Source organism: Cinclus cinclus, chromosome 27 (genome assembly GCF_963662255.1).
Source record: "Cinclus cinclus chromosome 27, bCinCin1.1, whole genome shotgun sequence".
NCBI classification, from domain to species: Eukaryota; Metazoa; Chordata; class Aves; order Passeriformes; family Cinclidae; genus Cinclus; species Cinclus cinclus.
This window is the reverse complement of record NC_085072.1, coordinates 2,307,246-2,329,072: the sequence shown is the minus strand read 5'-3', so window position 1 is coordinate 2,329,072 and position 21,827 is coordinate 2,307,246. Positions and strand designations below refer to the sequence as shown.

At 52.7% G+C, this 21,827-nt stretch overlaps 2 protein-coding genes across 5 annotated transcripts in view; both read left to right on the top strand.

Moving 5' to 3' along the window:
• SRGAP2 (SLIT-ROBO Rho GTPase activating protein 2) overlaps positions 1 to 932 on the top strand; it is an 89,895-nt gene extending 88,963 nt beyond the window's left edge. For all 4 annotated transcript variants that reach the window (XM_062509736.1, XM_062509737.1, XM_062509735.1 and 1 more), the window contains one exon: positions 549 to 932. In XM_062509736.1, coding sequence (XP_062365720.1) covers positions 549 to 932 — 384 coding nt within the window. The remainder of the gene's footprint in view (positions 1 to 548) is intronic.
• Positions 933 to 9,513: 8,581 nt separating this feature from the next.
• IKBKE (inhibitor of nuclear factor kappa B kinase subunit epsilon) lies at positions 9,514 to 21,379 on the top strand. The gene is made up of 20 exons (XM_062509480.1): positions 9,514 to 9,600; positions 10,293 to 10,433; positions 10,550 to 10,679; positions 11,050 to 11,231; positions 11,684 to 11,844; positions 12,330 to 12,440; positions 12,654 to 12,833; positions 13,164 to 13,366; positions 13,938 to 14,002; positions 14,100 to 14,191; positions 14,864 to 14,965; positions 16,136 to 16,205; positions 16,283 to 16,395; positions 16,622 to 16,698; positions 16,987 to 17,026; positions 17,813 to 17,914; positions 19,638 to 19,734; positions 20,195 to 20,298; positions 20,740 to 20,811; positions 21,334 to 21,379. The coding sequence occupies exons 1-20, from the start codon at positions 9,514 to 9,516 to the stop codon at positions 21,365 to 21,367; spliced, it is 2,163 nt and encodes a 720-aa protein (XP_062365464.1). The 3' UTR covers positions 21,368 to 21,379.
• The last annotated feature ends 448 nt before the right edge of the window (positions 21,380 to 21,827 follow it).

The following is a 21,827-nucleotide window of genomic DNA, read 5'->3' as shown; positions in this document are numbered from 1 at the left end:
TTCTTTAAATTTATTTTTAAATAACTGTAATACCTTTTAAGAGGAAGGAGAAGGGCCAGTTTTGGTTTCTGCATGTGCTTCTGACGCCTTCTGTGTTTTCTAAAATTCTGAGTCCTGTGAAATGCATTTCTGGGAACAGCTCAGCAGGAAAACCAATGAGGCAGCAAGAGCCCACGAGGATTTCAGCATTCAGTGTGTGGCCCATCAGTGCTCCCTTCAGGAATTTACTCTCCTGAATCTCACATGCCAAATAAACTGCAAGAATGGGCACCAATGCTTTGGTTTCTGTTCATTGCTGTAATTTGGAGCTTTACTTTGAAGTCTGAGCAGCATCAGGAGCAGTGAAGGGCCAGATTAGCATCAAGGCAGTGCTAGCAATTATTTTGCTTCCCCATTGCTGGAAAATTTTAGTGATTATTGGCTGCAGGATGTGGTGCTGCACAGTTCGGTGCTTGACCCGAGGTTGGTGTGCTCAAAAATACAGCTTTTATCTGGTTATTTGTGAATGTGGGCTGTGCCTTCACTGGGCTCCTCTGCTGTGCTTTCAGGACATTGAAGCCACCATGAACTCAGCCCTGAACGAGCTGAGGGAGCTGGAGAGGCAGAGCAGCGTCAAGCACACCCCTGACGTCGTCCTGGACACCCTGGAACCCCTAAAAACGTCCCCGGTGGTGGCCCCCACCTCGGAGCCCTCCAGCCCCCTGCACACCCAGCTCCTGAAGGACGCTGAGCCCCCGTTCCAGCGCAGTGCCAGCACAGCTGGGGACATTCCCTGCACCTTCAGGCCGGTCAAGTCCGTCAAGGTGGCCCCGCAGGTGAAGCCGCCGGCCACGCGGCCCAAGCCGACCGTGTTCCCCAAAACCAGCTCCAGCAGCCCTGGCGTGGCCACCTCTGCAGCCCAGCAGCCCCCCGACAAGTCCTGTACTGTGTGATGCACCAGCGCTGCTCTCCAGGTACAACTCCTGCTCTTCCACACGGAGAGACTCCGCCAACGACGCTGGAATTCCTAATTTAACGAACCCTTGGACTGAAAGGTGGGGTGGGAGCTGCTGGGAGCTCCTGAGCGGTGACAGCCTCGTCCCACGTCCCCCAGGACAGCTCCTGCCACGCTTGGGACATCCACAGTCCACGATCCACTGTGAAGCTGAGCAGGAAGACCCCAAGGGATGAGTTGGACTTGGGTTTCCACGCCTCGTTCGCTGGAAGGAACATTTGGTGGCGTCCTGTTTTGGGATACTGGTGTAGTGACTTCTGTATTCTGTGTTTCATTTACCACAGGGAAACAATAGGATAGATTTTAGTCTGTTGCATGTTTTGGTGCCACTGGTTACGTGGAGCTTGGACATGCCTATTTCTTGTGCGTTATTATAATTATAATAATTATTATTATTATTCCGTTGGTGCCACGGTGGTTTAAGGGTCTGTCTCGACTTCCATCACATCCTCTGGTTTTGTTTGTTTGCTCCTCATTCCTCCCCCCTCAGGGCCAAAGCCTTTGGCCATCCAGCCTCATGCTTTAGTTGTCATGGAAAAAAATAGTTTACTCTGGAACACTGGTAGATTTTGTGGAGTTCTACGTAAGATGTGTCTGTGCAAATATAAACAAACACGTTCCTGAGGTCTGGGAGCACAAGAAAGAGCCCAGTTGTTGCTTATGGACAATCTTCACTGGTTTCCCCCTTTGCTGTCCCATATTTAAAAGCAGCTTTATTGTTTCCAGTGTCATTTTCAGCCCGTGGGCTCTGATGTGGTGTTTGCTCTCGGGAGACTGAATGTAAAAAAAAAAAAAAACAAAAAAAACAAGATAATTTTGAAAACGAACATCCTGTGCTGGGAGCCCTTCCCCAACACACACTCTGCTGGTTTGCCCATTGCTCAGGACAGATCCTGACCCCAATCCCAGCACCAAGCACTGTAAAACCTTCTCAAAAACTTCTCAGGAGTTCTCAAGCTCCCTGCCTTGTCCCTCTCTGCTCCCCTGGGAGCTGCCCTGGGGATCTCTGCTCTTATAGAGCAGTGCAGGGAGCGCTGCTGGGGACAGGGATGTGACAGCACAGTGGCCTCTGGAGTGGCTTCCCTGCAGGACTGACCTGTGAATGAATTCTTTGCTATTATTTGTATTTATCCGTAGCCAGCAGCGTCCACAGACTCTTTTGTACTCCCCTGGGAATTCTCTGCAGTGCCCACAATTACTTAATTTCATAATTAAAAGGCATGTGCCACTTAGGAGTGGAGACTGGCTGACCCTCGGCTCGTTGCTCAGCTTTTCCCAGCATTTCAAACAAGCTGCACAATCTTAGGCTTCCATCAAATCATGAATTCAGGACGAGATAAGAAAAGTCATTTTTCTCACCCGTTTTTAAGCTGAGTTTCCTTTCAGTTCGTGGGTTCCTGGTGACTGCAAAGTCAGTTTAATTGGCACTTAAGAAAGAAGAAAGGAAGAGTTGCTGAAATGTCCTTTTCTGGTGCATTTGGGATGTTACTTGGAAAAATGGATCAGGCTCTTCCTGCAGCCCTGTCCATGCCCACACGCACAACCCCCTCTCTACAGAAGCAATCAATCCATAATTAATGACTTTCCAAAAAGCTTCCTCTGGGCCCTGAATGAAGGACATGCAAGAACTGGGGAGCACTGGCAAGGTTTTGATGAGAACGTTCCTCGTTTCCCTTTTCTGCTGAGCTTTCAGGAGCTGGGGGAGCCCCATGGTACGAGTGTGACTGTCCCTGCCCCTCCAGGAGATGCCACCAGCGACTTTGCTCTCAGGTTCTGATGGACTTCCACCACCAAGGAATCACTTGTTCTTTTTGGGAAAAAAAAAAAAAAATTAATAAATAGAATGGTTAAACTTGTGATTTTTTTTTTTTTTTTTTTTTTTTTGCTCAGGCAGAACTTTCTGGCGTTTCCTTTTTAGTAAGAAATTTTGGGTTTTTTTAAATTTGTTTTTAATTTTTTTGTTGGTCTCAAATGACCGAAGTTAAACTGTGTCAAGAGCAGGATCTCTGTAAATTGACTTTGCCTCATTTTAATGCCTTATTTTCTTTCTATATTTTTATGCCTAGCATTCAGTATTCCTAAGAATAAGTGTTCAGCCACGCACAGCACGTTGGAGGAGCTGCTCTTTTCCAGCTTCAAGGTCTGAAGTGTGGAATTACATGGAAACAAACAAAAAAAAAAATTAAAAAAAAAAAACTTTCAGGTTACTGTAACAGCAACTGTCTGTATCTGAATTATTACTGTGCTTCTCTAGCATCCACAGCTCTGGGACAATCCTGCTGCCAAGGGCAAGGTGCTTGGCAGAATCACCTGGATATGGAGCAACTCAACTGGAATTCTGGTGTGCACTGTGATTGACACAAGCAATAGGACAGGATGAAGCTCATCCTTCCTCTTCCTCACACGCTGGGGGGATGAAACAAGAAAATCACACACCAAATAATGGAAATAAAAAGGAGATTTTCAGCTCGTCCACCTCACTCTGTGAACACAAGGCTGAGAGGATGATTTTGCCACGAGTGTTTTATGAGCAGTCACTGCTGGAAAGGTGGGAAGGGGGAACTGGAAATGTTCCCTCCCTGCAGAACCAGGAGAGGCCAGCGTGGAGTGGACACAGTGGTTTGCTTGGGGAGGTACCAGTAAATCTTCATATCCCGAAGAAATTTTGGCTCTTCCACGGAAATCCTCTCTTCATGACTTTTCCCATAATGTCTGTGTCAAATATAAAGGCAAAAGAAGTGTTTGATAACTGGAATTATGTCTGTTTGTTCAATAGTGCTTTGTATGAACCTTGTTCATCAGGTGTTGGATTGAAATAATCCAAAACAAAACAGAACAAAAAAAAAAAAACTTTTAAAATGAAACATGGTTTTAGGTGATCAATCTGTATGGTTTCTGAAGCTCAGACCTTTTCTGGGTTATTTCCCTAGTTGGGAATGGAGCAGTGTGCTTTAACCATTGCTTAATTTCTGCCTCTCTGAGGTCATCCAAAGTTTATGAACTGTAAATTTGTCCTTCATGTCCAAGCAGTGGGACACGATCAAACCCTCTCACTTTATCTGTACTGGGTATTTTATTGCAATGAAAATGAGTAAATAATTAGAGTGCACTGTGACAGCAGAACAAAAAAAAAAAAAAAAAAGAAAAAAAAATGTTGTTGTATATGTCTGTATTTTGATACCTGTTCAAAAGGAGTCATTGGGTTTCCTGTGCTGAATACCTCATGTGTTGGGTTTTGGGAGTTTTTGTTGATTTTTTTTTCTTTATAATTTTTTTTATTATTATTTTTTAAGGCAAGATTGTTCTTGCACAAAAGTAGGTTAAGATAACCGAGTTCTCATAAATTTATTTACTGAATCAAAACACTTCAGCTTGGCAAGAAATCCCATCTGTTCTATTTCCCCACCTTGCACTTGGTACGGGGCTGGCCCAGCACACTTGGAAGAGCTCCAGCAATACTGGGACAGGAGAAGTTCACTGCAGGTGGAGTTTGCTGCCTTATTTCTCTTCTTCTCTGTGTCAAAAGCCTCAAATTCAGCGGAGCATGGTGTAGGTTTGGGGATTTATGGAGATTTTGGGTGATGTTCTTCTGGGAAAAAGTCGTCATCTCCAGTTCTCAGCACTTCAGATCCTTCCTGGGGACGTGGACTGGGGAGACTGGAACGTTGCCTTGGTGGGATCCGTGTGGAGGGGACACTTCCAGGAGGTGATGCTCTCAGTGAGGGATCAGGAATGATGGAAACATGCCCCAAAAATCCCCCCCCTGGAGACAGCTGGATGGATTCTGTGAGAGGCTGAGCTCAGCCTGCCCAGCACATCCATGAGCACAGGTGGGAGGGGAAGGGAAGGAGGTGCCCCTGTGCCCCCAGGTGTGGCCAGGTGAGGGGCACCTGTGCTTGGCAGGACCAAGCCCTGGGTGTAGAGGGATGTGCCCCAAACTACAGACACACTGAACTCACCTGTGAGCCACAGGGTAGGGACCTGCTTCAAAAACTGCTCCAAAACCACAGGAAAACAGGAGCACCGGGGCACTTCCATCACCTAAGGGCCTGTCCAGAACAGAAAATTGAGTTTAACAACCCAGGGATTTATTTATTTTGAGGATTTTTAGCTTTCATAAAAATAACTAGCCCTTTTTTGGGGGCATTTCTGGCCTTGGCTGATGCCCCACAAACACAGCTGGGGACATAAAGCTGTTCCTTCAGTGAGTTGTAGCACAAGAGGTGGAAAGGAGGGAACATCCTTCCCCCAGGGATGCTCCCTGCCAGCTCTGGGGGAACACCAAGCACTTCATGCACTCAACTTTGGGGTTGGAGTTCTTCCCACGTCGGCTCTCTGCGTGTCTCTGTGTCCGTGTGACAACCTGGTACTTGAAAATAAGAAATAAAAGCAGAAATACTTGACCCTCTGACTGGTGCCTGTGGGGCCGGGATGGCCCCGGCTGTGTCACGCACAAGCAGAAAGCAGATGAATTCTGTTCCAGGCTGGGTTCTAACAGCAAACCATCAATTTGGGGTGGTTCTAAAGGTGCCAAAACAGCAGTTCAAGGCCTGGAAAATGTTGTTGGTTTTGGTTTGGTTTGGTTTTTTTTTGTTTTTTTTTTTTCCCCCCTGTTAAATTTTGTGCTTCCTCTAAGGTAGTTCGGGATGAAAGTGTTTTTTCAGCAATGGGCCAAAAAGAGGAGAAGGTGGAGAGGGCAGGCAGCTTCCTGCTGTGCCAATACTTGATCTGCCAAGCTTCACACAGGGTAAATATTCAGCAGTTTGCAGTGGGAATCGTAGGTGGGCCCATCTCTCGAGGCACTGTAATATAACTTTACTCCTGGACTTCACCAGCCTTTCCTCCAGGCACAGCCCTGGGATGTGGACAACAACCCAAACCCGAGGGGTTGGATTTGTGAGGGTGCCAAACTGCTGGAGCAATACTTGTGAGCAGCAGCAGCTTCTCTGAAAGCCCAGCTCGATGTAGCTCAAAACAGAGCAATTGCTGAAATCCATCTCTGATTTCCAAGGGTGGCAGAGATGTCGTGGTCCTGCTGCAGGGCAGGAAAATCAGATTGCAAAGTGTAGGAATTGTGGTTTTCTGTCTGAACCTGGGGTTGTCAGCAGCAGTTGTTTCATGGTGGGATGGAATGTTCTTGCTAAAACAAGTTTCCACTGTTTCATGTCTTCTACACCAGTATATATATGGTGTATATATAAAACTGTGTAAAATTGTACTTTGTACATAGAACTCTGTACAATATGGAGGTACAGCCTTTTTTTTTTTGTTGGTTTCTCCCCCCCCTCCCCCTTTTGGTACAGTATTGTACAGTATTAGGAGTCGATGTGTTGGAAGTGTTAAATCCATACTGGGGTAACAAAATGTATCCATTGTCATTAGCAATAGTTTTGGAGAAATAAATGTTTTGGGTATGGTGGAAACACTGACCTGAGGGTGCTGGTGTGTGATGTCCTGGGTTTGAGAGGGAGAGCATGGCCTGGGGGAGCTTCTGGGAAGCTCAGGAGTGTTGTTGGAGGGGCTGGTGAGGGGGTGAGGAAGGATCTGCAGGACACAGGAGGGCACGGAGCCATCCTGGGCTCGGGGACACTCCATGAGAAGGGGGACACCAAGGATGTGGTGATGGGAATGGCCTGAAGCTAAAGGAGAGCAAGTTTAGATGAGATTTTGGGAAAAGAATCCTTCCCTGTGAGGGTTGGGAGGCCCTGGCACAGGGTGCCCACAGCAGCTCTGTGGCTGCCCCTGGATCCCTGGCAGTGTCCCAGGCCAGGCTGGAGCAGCCTGAGATAGTGGAAGGTGTCCCTGCCATGGAATAAAACTTCAAAGGTCTCTTCCAACCCAAACCATTCTTTCTGTGACCCCGCTGGTTCCTGATGCCAGCCCCGTGTTCCCCCACCCTGGGCTCGCACGCACCCACCACAGCAGATTCCCTGGGGCAAACACTTCCCTGGCAGTGACCTGATTTAAAAGTGCTTAATCTTCATCATTTTCCTGCAGAGGATGGACCCCAACTGTCTCAGGAAAGAGGATTTAAGATTGAGATTATGGACTGGATCATTATTATTATTATTATCATTACCAGCTTTCCCCCATCTCAGTTTTCCCACAGACCATTTTCAGAGCACGGAGAGGGAACTGGCAGGGCTGTGTTATTTTGGCTTAAGATTTGAAGGAATTACTTTCAGTGAGGTTTGATGTTTAACTGAGGCATTTTGGACCCCCCTGTCCCTGGGGTGAGCATCCCTGTACTCCCTGTCCCACATCTCTTGTAGGGAACAGCTGGAAATCTGGGATGCTTTTACTCCCAAAATCACAGCAGCCTCTCTGGTACCACCCTAGGGCACGCTGCTGGTGGCTTTTTGTTTTTAAAACATGAGATAGGAGTCAGAGAGCAACGGGGTGGCACAAATAACGAGGGGTTTTTGGTTTTCCCTTGGTGATTGTCCAGCAGAAGATGCTGGGATCATCTCCTAAACCCTCACCAAAGCACAGGTGGGTCCCACCCTCCCTCACAAACCCCGTCACGGTGGTTTTGAACAAAGGAACAGATGGTGAGTGCCGGGAGGGTTCAGCTCTCACAGGTTTGGCGCAGTGACACCGTGGGGACACCGCTGGGCTCGTGGGATTCTCGAGTTTTCTGACCCCAAGGACGAGGTCCCTGCTGCACCCAGAGCTCGCTGCTTGTCCTTTATTCTTCGGGCTTTGCTGCCACCAGCTGGAACAATTAATTCTTGTCACAAATTGCTTTCAAGGCCGGTTTGTTTTTTTTTTTGTTTGTTTTTTTTTTCTCTCCCAGATGCTGTCTCCCACCACAGCAGGGTTTATCCCCTGTGGGCACATCCAGTCCTGGGGATCGGATGGGACTGGGGAGTCAGCTGGGAGGGAAAACCTGCTGGTAGGGCAGTCAGGGAGAGGAAATGAGCTGGGGATTTTAAAAGGATAGAGGAAGAAAGGTTAAGGGGGCTGGAAGAAGCTGGGAGTGAACTCCCTGCACTCCCAGCCACAGGCATGGCCAGCACTGTGGGGTCAGACTGATGTTCCTGTTTTAAGGACATAGCCAGCACATGCACGGAAAATAAAACTAGACACAATTTCAAGAAGTCACCCCGGCCCTTTCTCTTCCTGTCAGCTGAGCTGCAGCAAAATGGCTTCAATCAAAGTGATGTCAGGTTTTGTGTGGTTAAACAGACGTCGCTGAGACTCTGCCATCCCTCCCCAGCCCCGGCATCCCTGGATAACCCCAGGGCAAGGGCCAGGCTGTGCCCTCCCTCAGCTCTCCAGAGGCTTTTCCAGGCACACTCACCCATGGCAGGGAAAATGAAGCTCAGCAGGAATTAAGGAACTAATTAGGGGTGGAGTTTGTGTGCAGGCTGGTGAGGTGGAGATGTTTGCATGCCCCACACTCTGATGAACTCTCAGACCTTTGGAGGCTTTATTGGTGAGGATGGAGCCTTTAGACACATCCATGCCAGCCTGGAATAATTCCTGGCAGTGATTCCTGATGCTGAGCTGGTCACAGAGACAGGAGCAGACCTGCCCTGCCCTGAGCAGGCAGCAGAGTGCCCTGAATCCCACATCCTGCCCTGCATCCTACCCTGAATCCCACATCCTGCATCCTACCCTGTCCCATATTACATATTCCATCCCTGCATGCTGCATCCCACATCCCACCCTGCACCCTCTTCTGCATCCTGCATCCCATCCTGCATCCCGTATCCTGCTCTGCATCCCACATCCCACCCTACCTCCCACATCCCACCCTACATCCCACATCCCACCCTGTCCCACATCCCACCCTGTCCCACATCCCACCCTGTCCCACATCCCACCCTACCTCCCACATCCCACCCTGTCCCACATCCCACCCTACCTCCCACATCCCACCCTGTCCCACATCCCACCCTACCTCCCACATCCCACCCTGTCCCACATCCCCGCCAGGGAGCCCGAACAGCTCGCTGCCAGCTTTTCCAGGTGATGCTGTGTCCGTGCCAGGGGCCGAGCACTGACCCTGTGCTGGCACAGGTAACAAGGGCCGGACACCGACCCTGGACACGGATCCTGCTCCCGCTCTGCCTCCCGAATCCCCTCCCGGTGGCTGCCGGAGCTCGGCGCCTTCTGCGGCCCCCGGAGCCGGTGCCGGGGGAGCGGTGCGGGCCCGGGGATGGCCGCACGGCTGCACGGGCAGTTTTTTGTCGAGCAGGAAGCTGAGGCATTTCCTCCTACAGCGTGGCCGCTGCTCGCCGGGCGGGTTTTGCAATCCGGGGGTTTCAGTTCCCGGCCTGGGGAGGTGCCTCTCGCTCCCGAGCTCTGGCATCTTGGCAGGGTTTCGTTGCCAGCCCCGGCAGGTCCCGGCCGGGCGGGTTCTGGCGGCGCTGAGGGCTCGGTCCATGCTCATCCTTGGCCCCGGTGCTGCCGGGGACGCTCCCCTTGGCCGGCGTTTCCCGGAGCGCTGCCCGGTGAAGGCTGAGCTCTGCGGGCAGCGCACCCCGGGCTGAGCCCCGCGCTTCCCGCTGGACATGCAGAGCACCCCCAACTACCTGTGGAGCACCGAGGACCTCCTGGGCCAGGGGGCCACGGCCTCCGTCTACAAAGCTCGCAACAAGGTGAGCGGGGGCAGCTGGGGGGGGCAGGAACCCCAAAACTGCGGAGCCGCGGTGCCCCCCATCCCTCCCGTCCCACGGGATGCCCGAGCTCGGCTCCACTCGCCCTCCTTGGAGGTCCTTGCCTTGGGGAGCAGCTCAGGCGCTGCTTTGAGGTTTATTTTCATTTTCCATGGGGCTCCTTCCCCTGGTCTGCGGGTCCAGGGCGGCTTTTGGGGCGCTCCCAGCCGGCTCCTGCTCGGAGCGGCGCAGGGGGAAGGAGCTGTTTTTCCGGGGAATGCCCGGAGGTTTTGAAAACCCCATCCCTGGCCATTTGCATACTTCATGCAAACACTTGCCAGGCTTGGAGCGGGCCCTCCTCCTCCTCCTCCTCAGCAGCCTTTGAAGGTTATTGAGCAAACTGCAGGAGCGGGCTGGGACCATCCCCATCCCTGCGGGAGCTGCCAGCCTGGGCTCCGGACGGGAATTTTGTGGGGCCGAGTAAACACAGCCACACTCAGCACGTGGGTGCAGGGACAGGAAGAGCAGGGAGGTGAATGGCAGTGGTTTGTTTGTGCAGCGGAGCAGAGCGGGTGCAGAGGCATCATTTACATCCCGAGTGGGGCGTGGGAGCCGGCACGGAGCTCCTGCAGCTGCTTTGCACATGAACGACATCACCTCGTGTTTTCTTTCTCTCTTTTTCCCCTTTTTCCCAGAAATCGGGGGAGCTGGTTGCAGTGAAGGTCTTTAACAATGCCAGCTACCTGCGGCCCCAGGAGGTCCAGATGAGAGAGTTTGAGATGCTGCGGAAGCTGAACCACAAAAACATCGTCAAATTATTTGCCGTGGAGGAGACAGTGAGTGGGAACACCTCTGGGGAAGCCTCAGGCTCACCAGCCAAGGGAGGGGGACCTGGTCCTGCCTGGCTGGGGACACGGGGCTGGCTGAACCCTCCTGGCATCTCCCACCGCAGGGCAGCAGCAAGCAGAAGGTGCTGGTGATGGAATACTGCTCCAGTGGCAGCCTGCTGAGCGTGCTGGAAGACCCAGCCAATGCTTTTGGCCTGGCTGAGTCCGAGTTCCTCATCGTGCTGCAGTGTGTGGGTGAGTGTGGGGGTCGGGGACCACCAGCCCCTGCCACCATCAGGCACTGAGACCCTCCAGCTGGGGACCCCACGGGGCTGTGGGACCCTGCAGGCTCCAGCTCTGGGCAATGGAGTGAGTGGACAGAAACTGCACCCCTGAACAGGGTGGGGTTGAGCTCTGTCTTAAGAGTCTCTCTTTGCTCTGGGAAGCTGCTGTGGCAACGAGCCGTGCCCTGCCGTGTCCTCATCCTCTCCATCCCCCCAGCCCCATCTAAGTGCAACCACCTTGGGATTTATCCCCTTCCCAGCCTTTTTCTCATTCCTAAATTCAAACTGACCCCCCTGGAGCTCAGTGCCCTAGCCCCACACACGAATGGTGCTTCCCCCAGTGGCAGGGATGAACCACCTCCGTGAGAACGGCGTGGTCCACAGAGATATCAAACCCGGCAACATCATGCGGCTGGTGGGAGAGGACGGGCAGAGCATCTACAAACTGACAGATTTCGGAGCCGCCCGGGAGCTGGAGGATGATGAAAAGTTTGTGTCTGTCTACGGGACAGAGGAGTACCTCGTGAGTAGGGCATGTCCCAGGCTGGTGGCCCTGGGGGAGGTTGGTCCCTGTCCCTCAACCTGATGGCTTGGGTGACTTGGGAGCAGCAGAGACGTGGAGAGCCTGACCCGCAGTTTTGGAAGGGGAGGGGCTCGGTGCTTTGTGGCAGGGTTGCAGGTGATGGTTTGGGGGAGGACTCAGTGCTGTTACAGGGGAGGACCCAGAGCTCCATTCCAGGTGATGGTTTTTGGGGAGGACCCAGAGCTCCATTCCAGGTGATGATTTCTGGGGAGGACCCAGAGCTCCATTCCAGGTGATGATTTCTGGGGAGGACCCAGAGCTCCATTCCAGGTGATGGTTTTTGGGGAGGACCCAGAGCTCCATTCCAGGTGATGGTTTTTGGGGAGGACCCAGAGCTCCATTCCAGGTGATGGTTTTTGGGGAGGACCCATTTCTCTGTGCCTCCCCCACAGCACCCCGATGTGTACGAGCGAGCCGTGCTGCGCAAGCCACAGCAGAAGGCGTTTGGTGTCACCGTGGACCTCTGGAGCATCGGTGTCACCTTCTACCACGCTGCCACCGGCAGCCTCCCCTTCGTGCCCTTCGGGGGGCCCCGCAGGAACAAGGAGACCATGTAGGTGCCATGGGGAGCTGGGACTGTGGCAGTGCTGGCTCTCTGCTGCTTGGCTCACTGCTGGTTTAACCCCATGTGCTCTCAAAGCCCTGACAAGGGGCCTGTGGGTGTGTGGGCAGTGTGGGGAAGAATCCGTGTCCTGTTTGCCGTATTTCCCCTCCAAATGGGATGCTTGGATGAGGCACTGAGCGTGGATGGCATCCCTGCCCATAGCAGGGGGTTGGAACCAGATGATCTTTAAGGTCCCTTCCAACCAAGATAATTCTAAGATTCTATGAAATGCATTCCCACGACCTCGTGGCTAAACAGCTGGAAGGGGAGGCAGGGTTAATGCTCTCTTGACTGTCCCTTGCAGTATTTCCCCTCAGTGAATCATGTCTTTCCCAGCAGATCCACGCTCTGCCCTTTCCCTCCACCCTAGGGACACAATGCCCAAACAGAGCTCACTTGGCTCGAGTCAGCAGCCAACAGTTCCCTTCCCACAGGTACAAAATCACCACGGAGAAGCCTCCTGGGGCCATTGCAGGGATCCAGAGGCAGGAGAACGGGAACATCGAGTGGAGCTACGAGCTGCCCATCACCTGCCGCCTCTCTGTGTGAGTGTCCCTTGCTGGGGCTGCAGCCCCCGTGTCCTCAGGCAGCACAGAGGGGGTTAACAAGGCAGAGAAACTTTTCATCTTCAGGTGTCACAGCTTTCAGGCCAGATCTTTGCTTTCCAGACAGAAAAAGGGGCTGCAGGGCAGGGCAGTGTTTGTGACTGGGGCTTGCACCAGTCCATGCAAACCTCTCTTGTTCCCTTGCTGCTGCAGGGGGCTGAAGGACCAGCTGATCCCCATCTTGGCCAATATCCTGGAAGTGGATCAGGAGAAGTGCTGGGGATTCGACCAGTTTTTTGCAGGAACCAACGACATTTTGCACAGGATCGTGGTGGACGTGTTCTCCCTGCAGCAGGCGTCCTCCCACCGCATCTACATCCACTCCTACAACACGTAAGGCTGGGTTCGAGGTAAATTTGGGGGTGGAACTCAGAAGTCTCAGCCCTTCACTTTAACTGGGGGCAGCACCATTCCCTTTGCACTGCTCCCAAACCACGTTAAAATACAGCAGGCTCAAATCAGCCTTTGCTGGGAGTGCACTACTAACAGAGCTGTGGGCACACCCAGAGCCTCAGGGGGCCCTGCTGACCTTGTCTGATGTTTTCTAAGAGAAAAAAAATCAACATTTTGGTATTTTGAGGGCAACAGGCTGCTAAAGGTATGGAAATGTGTGTGCTCACCTCATTGCTTATCCCCACCCTTTCGCTTCTTTCTCCATTTCAGTACCACCAAGTTTTTAGATGCCGTCTTCAAACAGACAAATATAGTCCCTCACCATCAAGAATACTTTTTTGAAGGACACCTCTATGAGCTGGATCCCAATCTACAAGCTCATAATTTCTGCAAAACCACAGAGAGAAGCCCCCTGACTTTGCTGAGCACCTCAGAGCAGCCCGAGGATGTGGTGGGGGTCCGGTACAGAGACCGTGAGTGTGGGTGCTTGGAGATGTGTCACGGTGGGACAGTGGCTGTTGGAAGGGGGATTTGTTCCAGTTCTTATCCTGAGACATTTCCCATTTCCCAGTGGCGCGACAGGCCCATTTCCTGCGTGATCCCAGGTCCTGGTGTTTCACCTGGATCCCAGTTCCCAGCAGAGTTCCCAGTTCACCAGACTGGTCGCTTTTCCCACTGCCAGGTTGTGCCAATCCCCATTCCCAGTAGTGATCCCAGTTCCAGCAGCAGGAGTACTGGTTCCCAGTGCCAGTTCCCAGTCCTGTTTCTGGTCCCTGGAGCAGGGCAGGAGGTGGAGCAGGATTAGGGGATTTCAGGGTCAGTTTTCCCCTGCCATGTGCTGCTGCTCCACGGCCGCGTGCCACACTGGGCTTTGCAGGGAATTCCTGCCTTCATCCGTGCTCCCAAAATATCTGGGAGGGCTACACTGAGCCTCTAACACTGAGGCTGAAATCCTGCGTGGCCACAGGGATTTTTGGGTGGGTGGGAGCTGCCCACAGCCACCAGCCGGGGACAAAAACACCCCGAACCTGCCTGTCTTTCCAGCGGCGCTGGAGTTCCCAAAATTCGTGCCCAGGGTGGATGTGGTGGCCGACTGCAGTGCAGCCAAGGTGGGTGTGCATGCCAGGGGACCAGGGCAGCCCCTGGCACGGTGCTGGCAGTGCCCTGTGCCTGGCACAGGCTCTGGCAGTGCCCTTTGCCTTGCAGAGTGCCGTGGGTGCTGCTCACCAGACCCTGCGTGTGGGGCAGAAGCTGCGGAGGGGCCGGGAGCTGCTGGCCAGGGGCCTGCACTGGGTGATGTGAGTGCCACTGCTGGGGCAGGGACAGGGGGGACACGGCCCTGCCCGGAGCTCAGGGGGTTTGGGCTGTTGAGTTTAGGGTTTTTCAGACTCTCCCAGCTAGTGCAGGATCACTGGGCACTGTGGGGTTGGGTCCTGGGGGACTTGGAGCGAGCAGGGCAGGAGGGGCAGCGTGTCCCCATGGGGCTGCACCTGGAGGAAAAACTCCTCTGAGTTGTGAGGATGCTCCTGTCCTCTTTTGTTACTTTTGGGTCACTTCTTTCAATTTAGGAGAGGCTGAGAAAAGGAGCAGAATTATTGTTATTATTATTATCATCATCATTATCATCGTATCATCATCACTGTGTGCATTGATTGGAAGTGTTCCTGCCCAGGACAGGGGGCTTGGAATGAGATGAGCTTTAAGATCCCTTCCAACCCAAACCATTCCATGATTCCATGATGAATTTCGCTGCCCTACCCACTCCTTTTGGGGCAGGACAGTGAGCAGAGGGTGAGAGAAAACCCTAAAACCAGCAGCCACACCTGATTTTTAGGTTCATCCATCCCCCACAGTCTCAGGAGGAGCCTGAGAGAAGCCACCAGCTCCATCCCCACCCCCTGCCCACGCAGCTGGATGGATCTGGGACTCCAGGGAGCTCGTGTTGGAGGGGCTGTTTTCTCTCTTGGCAGTGGGAACCTGAGGACGGAGTGCTCCAGGATTTTGGAGCAGAGGAGGGGGGCTCACTCCGTGCTCACCTGCCTGCAGCTCACCGAGGGCAAGACACACGTGCTGTAAGTGAGCTTTGCAGGGCTGTACCTGATGAGATATGGGGCTCCCAAAGGTGCCTGGATAATCAGGAGTACGGAAAATGCCAGGAATAAGCTGATCTCTGGGAGGTAGGAGGCTTTTTCACTGAGTGGGAAATGAGCCACTCTGGCTGTTTCTCCCTCTTTGCTTCAGTTTTTAATGATCAGTCCTTGGTTTCCCAGGAGCCCAGAGCTAGTCCTGACTCTGGCTGCTGCTCTGGGGTTTTCTTTCTGTTACAGCCCTTGAGCAGGAAAGAGCCAGGGCTGCTGCCAGCTCCAGGGAAAGGAAAATTGAGCTGGGATAAAACAAAGAGCAGGGTGGCACCAGCTCCGGGACCCCATGGGGGTCTAGCCCCTATTACCAACCCCATTCCCTGCAAACAGCCCTGGAGAGCTGGGCTGCATTCCCAGGGATCCACCATCCATGGGGAGAAGTCCCATTCCCTGCAAGAGTCTCCACTGAACTATGGAGAAACCCCAAGCTGCCCTCAAACTTCCCCTTCCCCACACCCCCCTTCCCACCCAGCTGCCCTGGGCCAAGCTGGACCCATTTTATCTCAAGCAACCCACGGATATTTTGCTTTTCTGCTGCTTTTTGTTGTTGTTGTAGTGGAAAATTCTTTGCCGCTGGGTTGCTGTTCTTTCATTCTTTGCCATTTAGCAAAGTCTCTTAATTTCCATTTCATCTGAAAAAAAAAAAAAATAAAAATAGGGACACATGGCTCCCATTGAGAGCAGCACTCAGGGCTGGAGTGCCAAGAGCAGCAATGCTGCAGCTGGATGCTCTGGCTCTTGCAGCCCTTCCAACACTCTGCCTCAGGAATATTTCTGCTGACTTAGCCAGTGTGCCACGCTCAGCCCAGCACTCCCGTGCCAGCTGCAGGGGCACAGACAGCATCCGAGCTGGCCCGAAGCCAGCGGGTGTAAAAACAACAATTTTGGAACAAATTGGACACAACAGGGCGAGATTTTGCCAGATCAGCAGCTTTGCACCTCTGGGCTCCCATGTGGTGCTCTCAAATCTGAGTTGTTGCCCGAGGAAATCACTTTGCAGCCCCCCAGGGCCCCAGCACAAGCTGGATTCCTTTCCCCCAGTGACAGCTGCCTCTGGATTGTTTCCTCCTTCAGGAATATTCCTTTTCTGTCTTTGCTCAGGTATGAGGCTGTTCCTGCAGGCAGCAGGGGCCAAGCTGGGGTGGATGTGGTGAAGACAAGGCTGCAGAGGGTGAGGAGCATCCCCAGCCCGAGGAGCCCCCACGGCTCTTGGAGCAGCCGGTCCCAACCTCTCCCTCTCTTCTGCAGGTGGATGAGGAGCTCTCCCAGTGCTCCCACAGCATCTTTGACTTCCAGGGGGCACTGGATGGGATTTTGGCCGAGCTGGTGAAGGACAGGCGGCAATTGCATGAAGACAAAAGGTTTGTGGTGGAATCCCTGGTGTGCCCCGTGGCTGGATGGAGCAGTTCCCCTGGCAGGCGCAGCTCCTGGTGCCAGCCCCACACACGGGGGGTGCTGGGTGCACACAGACATGGGGAGCAGTGCCCCTGACTCACTGCAGGTTCACATTCCACCCCAAAGTGATGACTGCACCCCAAAATGATCATTTCACCCCAGCCTCACACCTCCTGCCCTGTCCCGTTGCAGCATCCAGCAGATGGAGTGGTGCCTGGAGAAGATGCAGATGATCTACAAGCAGTTCAAGAAGGCCAGGACGTGTCTGAGTGAGTGCTGGGGCTGGGGGACACGAGGCAGGAATGTCCCTGCACTGTCCCAGTGGAAAAATGCATGACTTTGGTTTGCTGGGATTAGCAGTTATTTCATGGAATCCTCAAACCACAGAATGGTTTGGGCTGGGAGGGACCTTGTGGAGCATCTATTTCTGTGTCCTGACAGTGGCCCCAGGGGCTGAGCCAGGAAAATCCCCTTCAGCCACCTCTGTGTGTTGTGAAATTGCCCTTTTACTGGGCTGTGAGCAGGAAATGTCTGGTGACCCTGTCTTTCCTCCCCAGGGCTGGGCTACAACGAGGAGCAAATCCACAAGCTGGATAAGTGAGTCCCACCCCTCTCCCCCTCCCCAGGAGCTGCCCCTGCTGTGTTTGGTGGTTCTGGTTGGATCCCAAAGGGATTTGATTTATATCCAAAGGGATATAAATTGTCCCTGGTGCTGTCAGAGGCAGCTGCTGCTGGTTCCTGTGCTGGTTCCTCTTTGCAGGACCTCTCACAGTGAAGGTTTCAAGCCATGAACTCTTTCAGATGAAGCTGTGGGAGTAGCTCTGCAGAGCTGGGGCCAGGGAGCTGCTCTTGAGCCACATCCCTGTGCTGGATGAGAGGATAAACTCATTCCAGGCTGTTGCTCGCACAGGACTTGGTCTGAAGCCATTTATTTACTGAGATGCTGATTTAGGAGGTGCTTCCCAATCTGCTTAACTTCCAGTGGCAGTGAAGTGCCTGATGGGTTTTGTAGCTTTTGAGAATCCTCCTTTCAGTTTCCACCTAAACCAGGGGAATTTATCACAGGCAAAAAATAAAATTCCCACTTCAACATGCAGCAGGGAGGGTGAAATTTCACAGCTCCTTTGTCTCACTTAATGCTCAGTCTAACCTTGAACATTTGCCTTAAATTCCAAGGCAGAGACTTCTCAGCAGTGCCCTGGGGGGGTGAAAGGGGCAAACCCCCCCAAACCTCCCTCTCCATCCCATCAGGGTTTGTTTTCCCTGTAACTCATTTCTGAGCATCTCTTTCTCCATCCAGGAGGCAGCTTTAGGTCTCCTGTGATGTTCCTTTTCACACATTTAAGGAAATGATGGTGTTCTCTCTCTTATTCCCGGGTTTAGGCTGAATTTGGGGAACCTGGCCAGGAGGGTTCTGTCCATTTTCCAGAACGACTGTGTCCAGCAGTACCAGGAGGCCCTGGCTCTGCACAGCAGCAGGATGAGGTACCAGCCCTCCCCAGGGATTTGGGAGAGGGGATTTTGTAGTAACCCACCAGGGATCAGGGCTTCTGCTGCGGATGGAGCGTGGAGATGGGGGTGGAGATGGAAATGGGGATTTTGGGAAATGCTGAGGGACTGCAAAGGGGTGACAAGCCCTCAGACAGCTCTGTGAGCCCACTGGAGATCATCCCACTGGAGATCATCCCACTGGAGATCATCCCACTGGAGATCATCCCACTGGGTGGGCTGGCTCCTATCCCATACTCCTGCCCTGCTATTTTAAATTTTTATTTTAAAAAAACCCCTAAACTTGCAGCTGGAGTTCAAGCAGCTGTTTGCTTGCTCTGGTGTGGGGGGAGAAGTTGTTTTATCAGGGCAGAATTGCTGTTGAAACAGAGAGATCTGCTTGCTGGGAATGGTCTTCTGTTAAACGGAGCTTGGGGAATAATGCAAAGAGCAAATTAGCCCGAGGTGATCGAGGGCAGTGCAGTGCCTGTGGCAGGCAGGGGAGGCAGGTGGGGAGAGGATGTTGCAAAAATTGGATTTTCATGGCAAGGTTGCTTTTGGAGAGAAGCAGCCTCCCCTGGGCTGCCGGTGTGGGTGGAGGGAGGAGGAGTTTCTGGAATACATTACAATTAAACCCGTTTTTAATCAGGTCCCGTTTTTGGTGGGGAGTAGCCCTGGGTTGGATTTACAAGCGGAGGGGGTTTTTAGGCTGGAAGTTTGATTTGGATGCTCAGGGTTTTTCTGGGAGCTGAGGGCAGGCTCTGCCCTGTCCCTATGCACTCCCTGCCTCTTCCTTGCCTTTTCCCTGCCCTGTCCCAGATTTTTCCCAGTTTTTTTCCCCTCCTTCTCCCATTCCCAGCCCCAGCTTGTCCCACCAGGGGTTTCCATGCTGCCAACCCTCACCCCAAGGCAGGTTTCATTCTGACGACAGGAGCTGTGTCCCACAGTGCCCTCCCCACCACAGGCAATGAAATCTCCCTCCGTTTCAGTGGGAATTTTGTCTTTGATTGGGATTCCCTCCTGGATGTGAAGCCCCACAAAATCCATGCAGTGCAGGAGTCTGCACTAAAGCAGGATTTTACCTCTGCTCACAGGGAGGAAAAAACCTTCTCCATGTTTTCCTGGGGTATTTTTGTACCTGTTTTCCTGCCCTTATGGAGAAAGCACCGTGAGTCACAGCTGGATATTTTTAATTTCTTGTTACTTCAGTTTTAATTGTTCTGTTTAGTTTCCTGCTGGGGTTTGTGGGGTGGTGGTTGTTTTTCTGGGGACTTGAGGTGGATCATTCACCTGAAATAGTCTTTCCTTTGTTTTTTTTTTTTTTTTTTTTTTTTTTAAAGCCAAAACAAACATTTTTATTTTTTTATACAACCCCTGATGTACCTGCTGGGTGTGAGGAGCCTTTTTTGGATAGATGCTCAGTCCTCCAAGGGGTAGGAGGCCTAGCCCGTGCTGGGTGAAGTGATGGACCTGAGCTGCCTCATTTACAAGCAATTTTCCCTAATTAATTAGCTCTCAGTGCTGTTTGGATAACCAGGCCTATGGTGGCTATTGGAGCTGCAGCTGCAATTACAACACTGCTGTGACTCATTTGCTTTCTTTCAGGATTTTGAGTCCAGACAGGTCTGCAGAAAGCAGCGTGCAATTAAAACACATTAAAAAAATAAATAAATAACGATGCCAAGCACTGACTGGGAGTTTTGTCACATTCTCCTTCCAGGAAAGTTTGTGAGATAAAGAAGCACCTGAAGAGTCTCAGCAACCGCATCAGCACCTGCAGTGTGGAGATGATGGAGTGCCAGGACTGCCTGCAGGGTGTACGTGTCCAGGGCTGCAAGCCCCACAGCCTCCCCCTGCTCCCTCTCCAGGCTCCAGGGGCACCTGGGTTAATCAGGACAACCTTGGAGTATTTTTAAGCATCCTTGCTGAAGTTTTTTGTGGGTGATCCGAGCCGGAGGTGTTTTTCTGTGCGGGCAGGGAATGGGGAAAACTTTGGCAAAGGCACTGCTGGTCCCAAGGATTGCCTGGCACGGGGGATCTGTGCCCAATAAATGGGAATTACAGCAGGAGGAAAATGCTGCTTCACCTCCAGCTGCCACAGCAAGGCTGCTGAGCTGGGGCACAAGCTCCTGGTAGATGTGCTGGGCCTTGGGTTACTTTATTTATTGTGTCCTGGAGCAGTGCTGGGTGTGACCCTGCGGGTGCCACTGGGTGTTTGGCCCCAGGGTCAGCCCCACACACAGCCCCTGGCACTGCCAGGACTCTCCACCTCCACAGGCTCTGGACAGGCTTCTCCAGATGGAGAAATGGAATTTGGCCCCAGTTCCTCCTGTGCCTCCCCCCGTTCCCCTGAGCCAGGCACGCCAGGGGATGGCTCTGAGGTGAGTCCTTGGGAAGAGGGATCTGGGGACAGCCCAGCACCTCCGGGAGGAGCAGAACCTCCTGCTGCTCATCCTCAGGAATGGGGTGAGGCTTCTGTGTCTGCAGGGCTGGAAAACTCTGACCCTGCTGGGTGTCATCAGTGCTCGGTGTCCTGTGGGACATCCCAGCCCTTCAGCAGGAGCTGCTCCCATGGGAAGCAGGGACTGAGCAGTGCAGGAATTGGGGCTGGTGTGTCCCTGCAGGATGCAGGAATTGGGGCTGGTGTGTCCCTGCAGGATGCAGGATTTGGGGCTGGTGTGTCCCTGCAGGATGCAGGATTTGGGGCTGGTGTGTCCCTGCAGGATGCAGGAATTGGGGCTGGTGTGTCCCTGCAGGATGCAGGATTTGGGGCTGGTGTGTCCCTGCAGGATGCAGGATTTAGGGCTGGTGTGTCCCTGCAGGATGCAGGAGCTGCTGGAGCAGATGAGGTCGGTCACCTGTGATCTCCAGTTCAACAACAGCATCATCGAGCGGTGAGTGAGAGCACCCAGAGCTGCTCCGAGCAGGGATCCCTGCTCCTCCCACCAGGAATGTGGTGGAAGGTCTGGGTGGGCTCCTTGGGAACCACCAAGCACAGCCACAGTCACTCCTGGGGTGGTTCACGTGGGGTTTTTGACTGCCCCAAGTTTGCATCATGGTCAGGCAGCAGCAGAGTTTCTCTTTCTTGTTTTAGCCATGAACTTTTGTCATTTCTTTACCTCCTTTCCAGCCTTTTCCCTGTGCTGTCTGCCCTCACTGCTCCTCACTGCCATGGGGAAGAAGATGCTCTCTCTTTCTGTATGAAAATCTCTGCAAAACCCAGCACCCACTGTTGAACACCCCCCGTGATTTTCCTCCCCTGCATCCTTTTCTTGGGGCTCTGAATGCAAATGGCCAATGGGAATACATACAGCAGGATGTCCAGGAGTTTTAAAAGACAAAACCCAAGGAGCTGAGAATTCAGCCCTGTTTTTAGGACCACATCTGACCTAAATCCTTTGGTTTTGTCCCTGCAGGTTGGGCGGGGCTGCTCCCACTCCCCCAGTTTGAGGGACATGGTAAAACCACTTCCCACCACAGGGAATTCACAGCGCCTGGAGCAACGGAGCCGGCAGATTTCCGTGCCCTGGGAGCTCTCTGTGTCCTCCTACCTCTGTGCTCCAGCACTTTGCACGTTCAGCCCCATCAGCCCCGAGAGCCCTGGGCCTCTGGAAGTTTGGCCAGAAAACTGAGTGGGGTTTTATCTTTTTCTTTTTAAAAAATGCTTGAAGGACTTGGTGTTTTTATGGTTTCTCTGAATCACTGTGTCAGATGAGGAAGAAGAAGAGGCTTCACCTTTTGTCCTCTTATTTATTTAGGAATTATTCCCACTTTTAACGTGCTGGAGTAGGGCAGGGGGAATGCTGGTGGCTGTGAGTGCTTGGAGCTGCCTTGGGAAGATATTCCCAACCCTTCCCTGCTGTTAATGCTCCAGAGAAACAGGATGGAGGGGCAACACATCCCTCCCTGC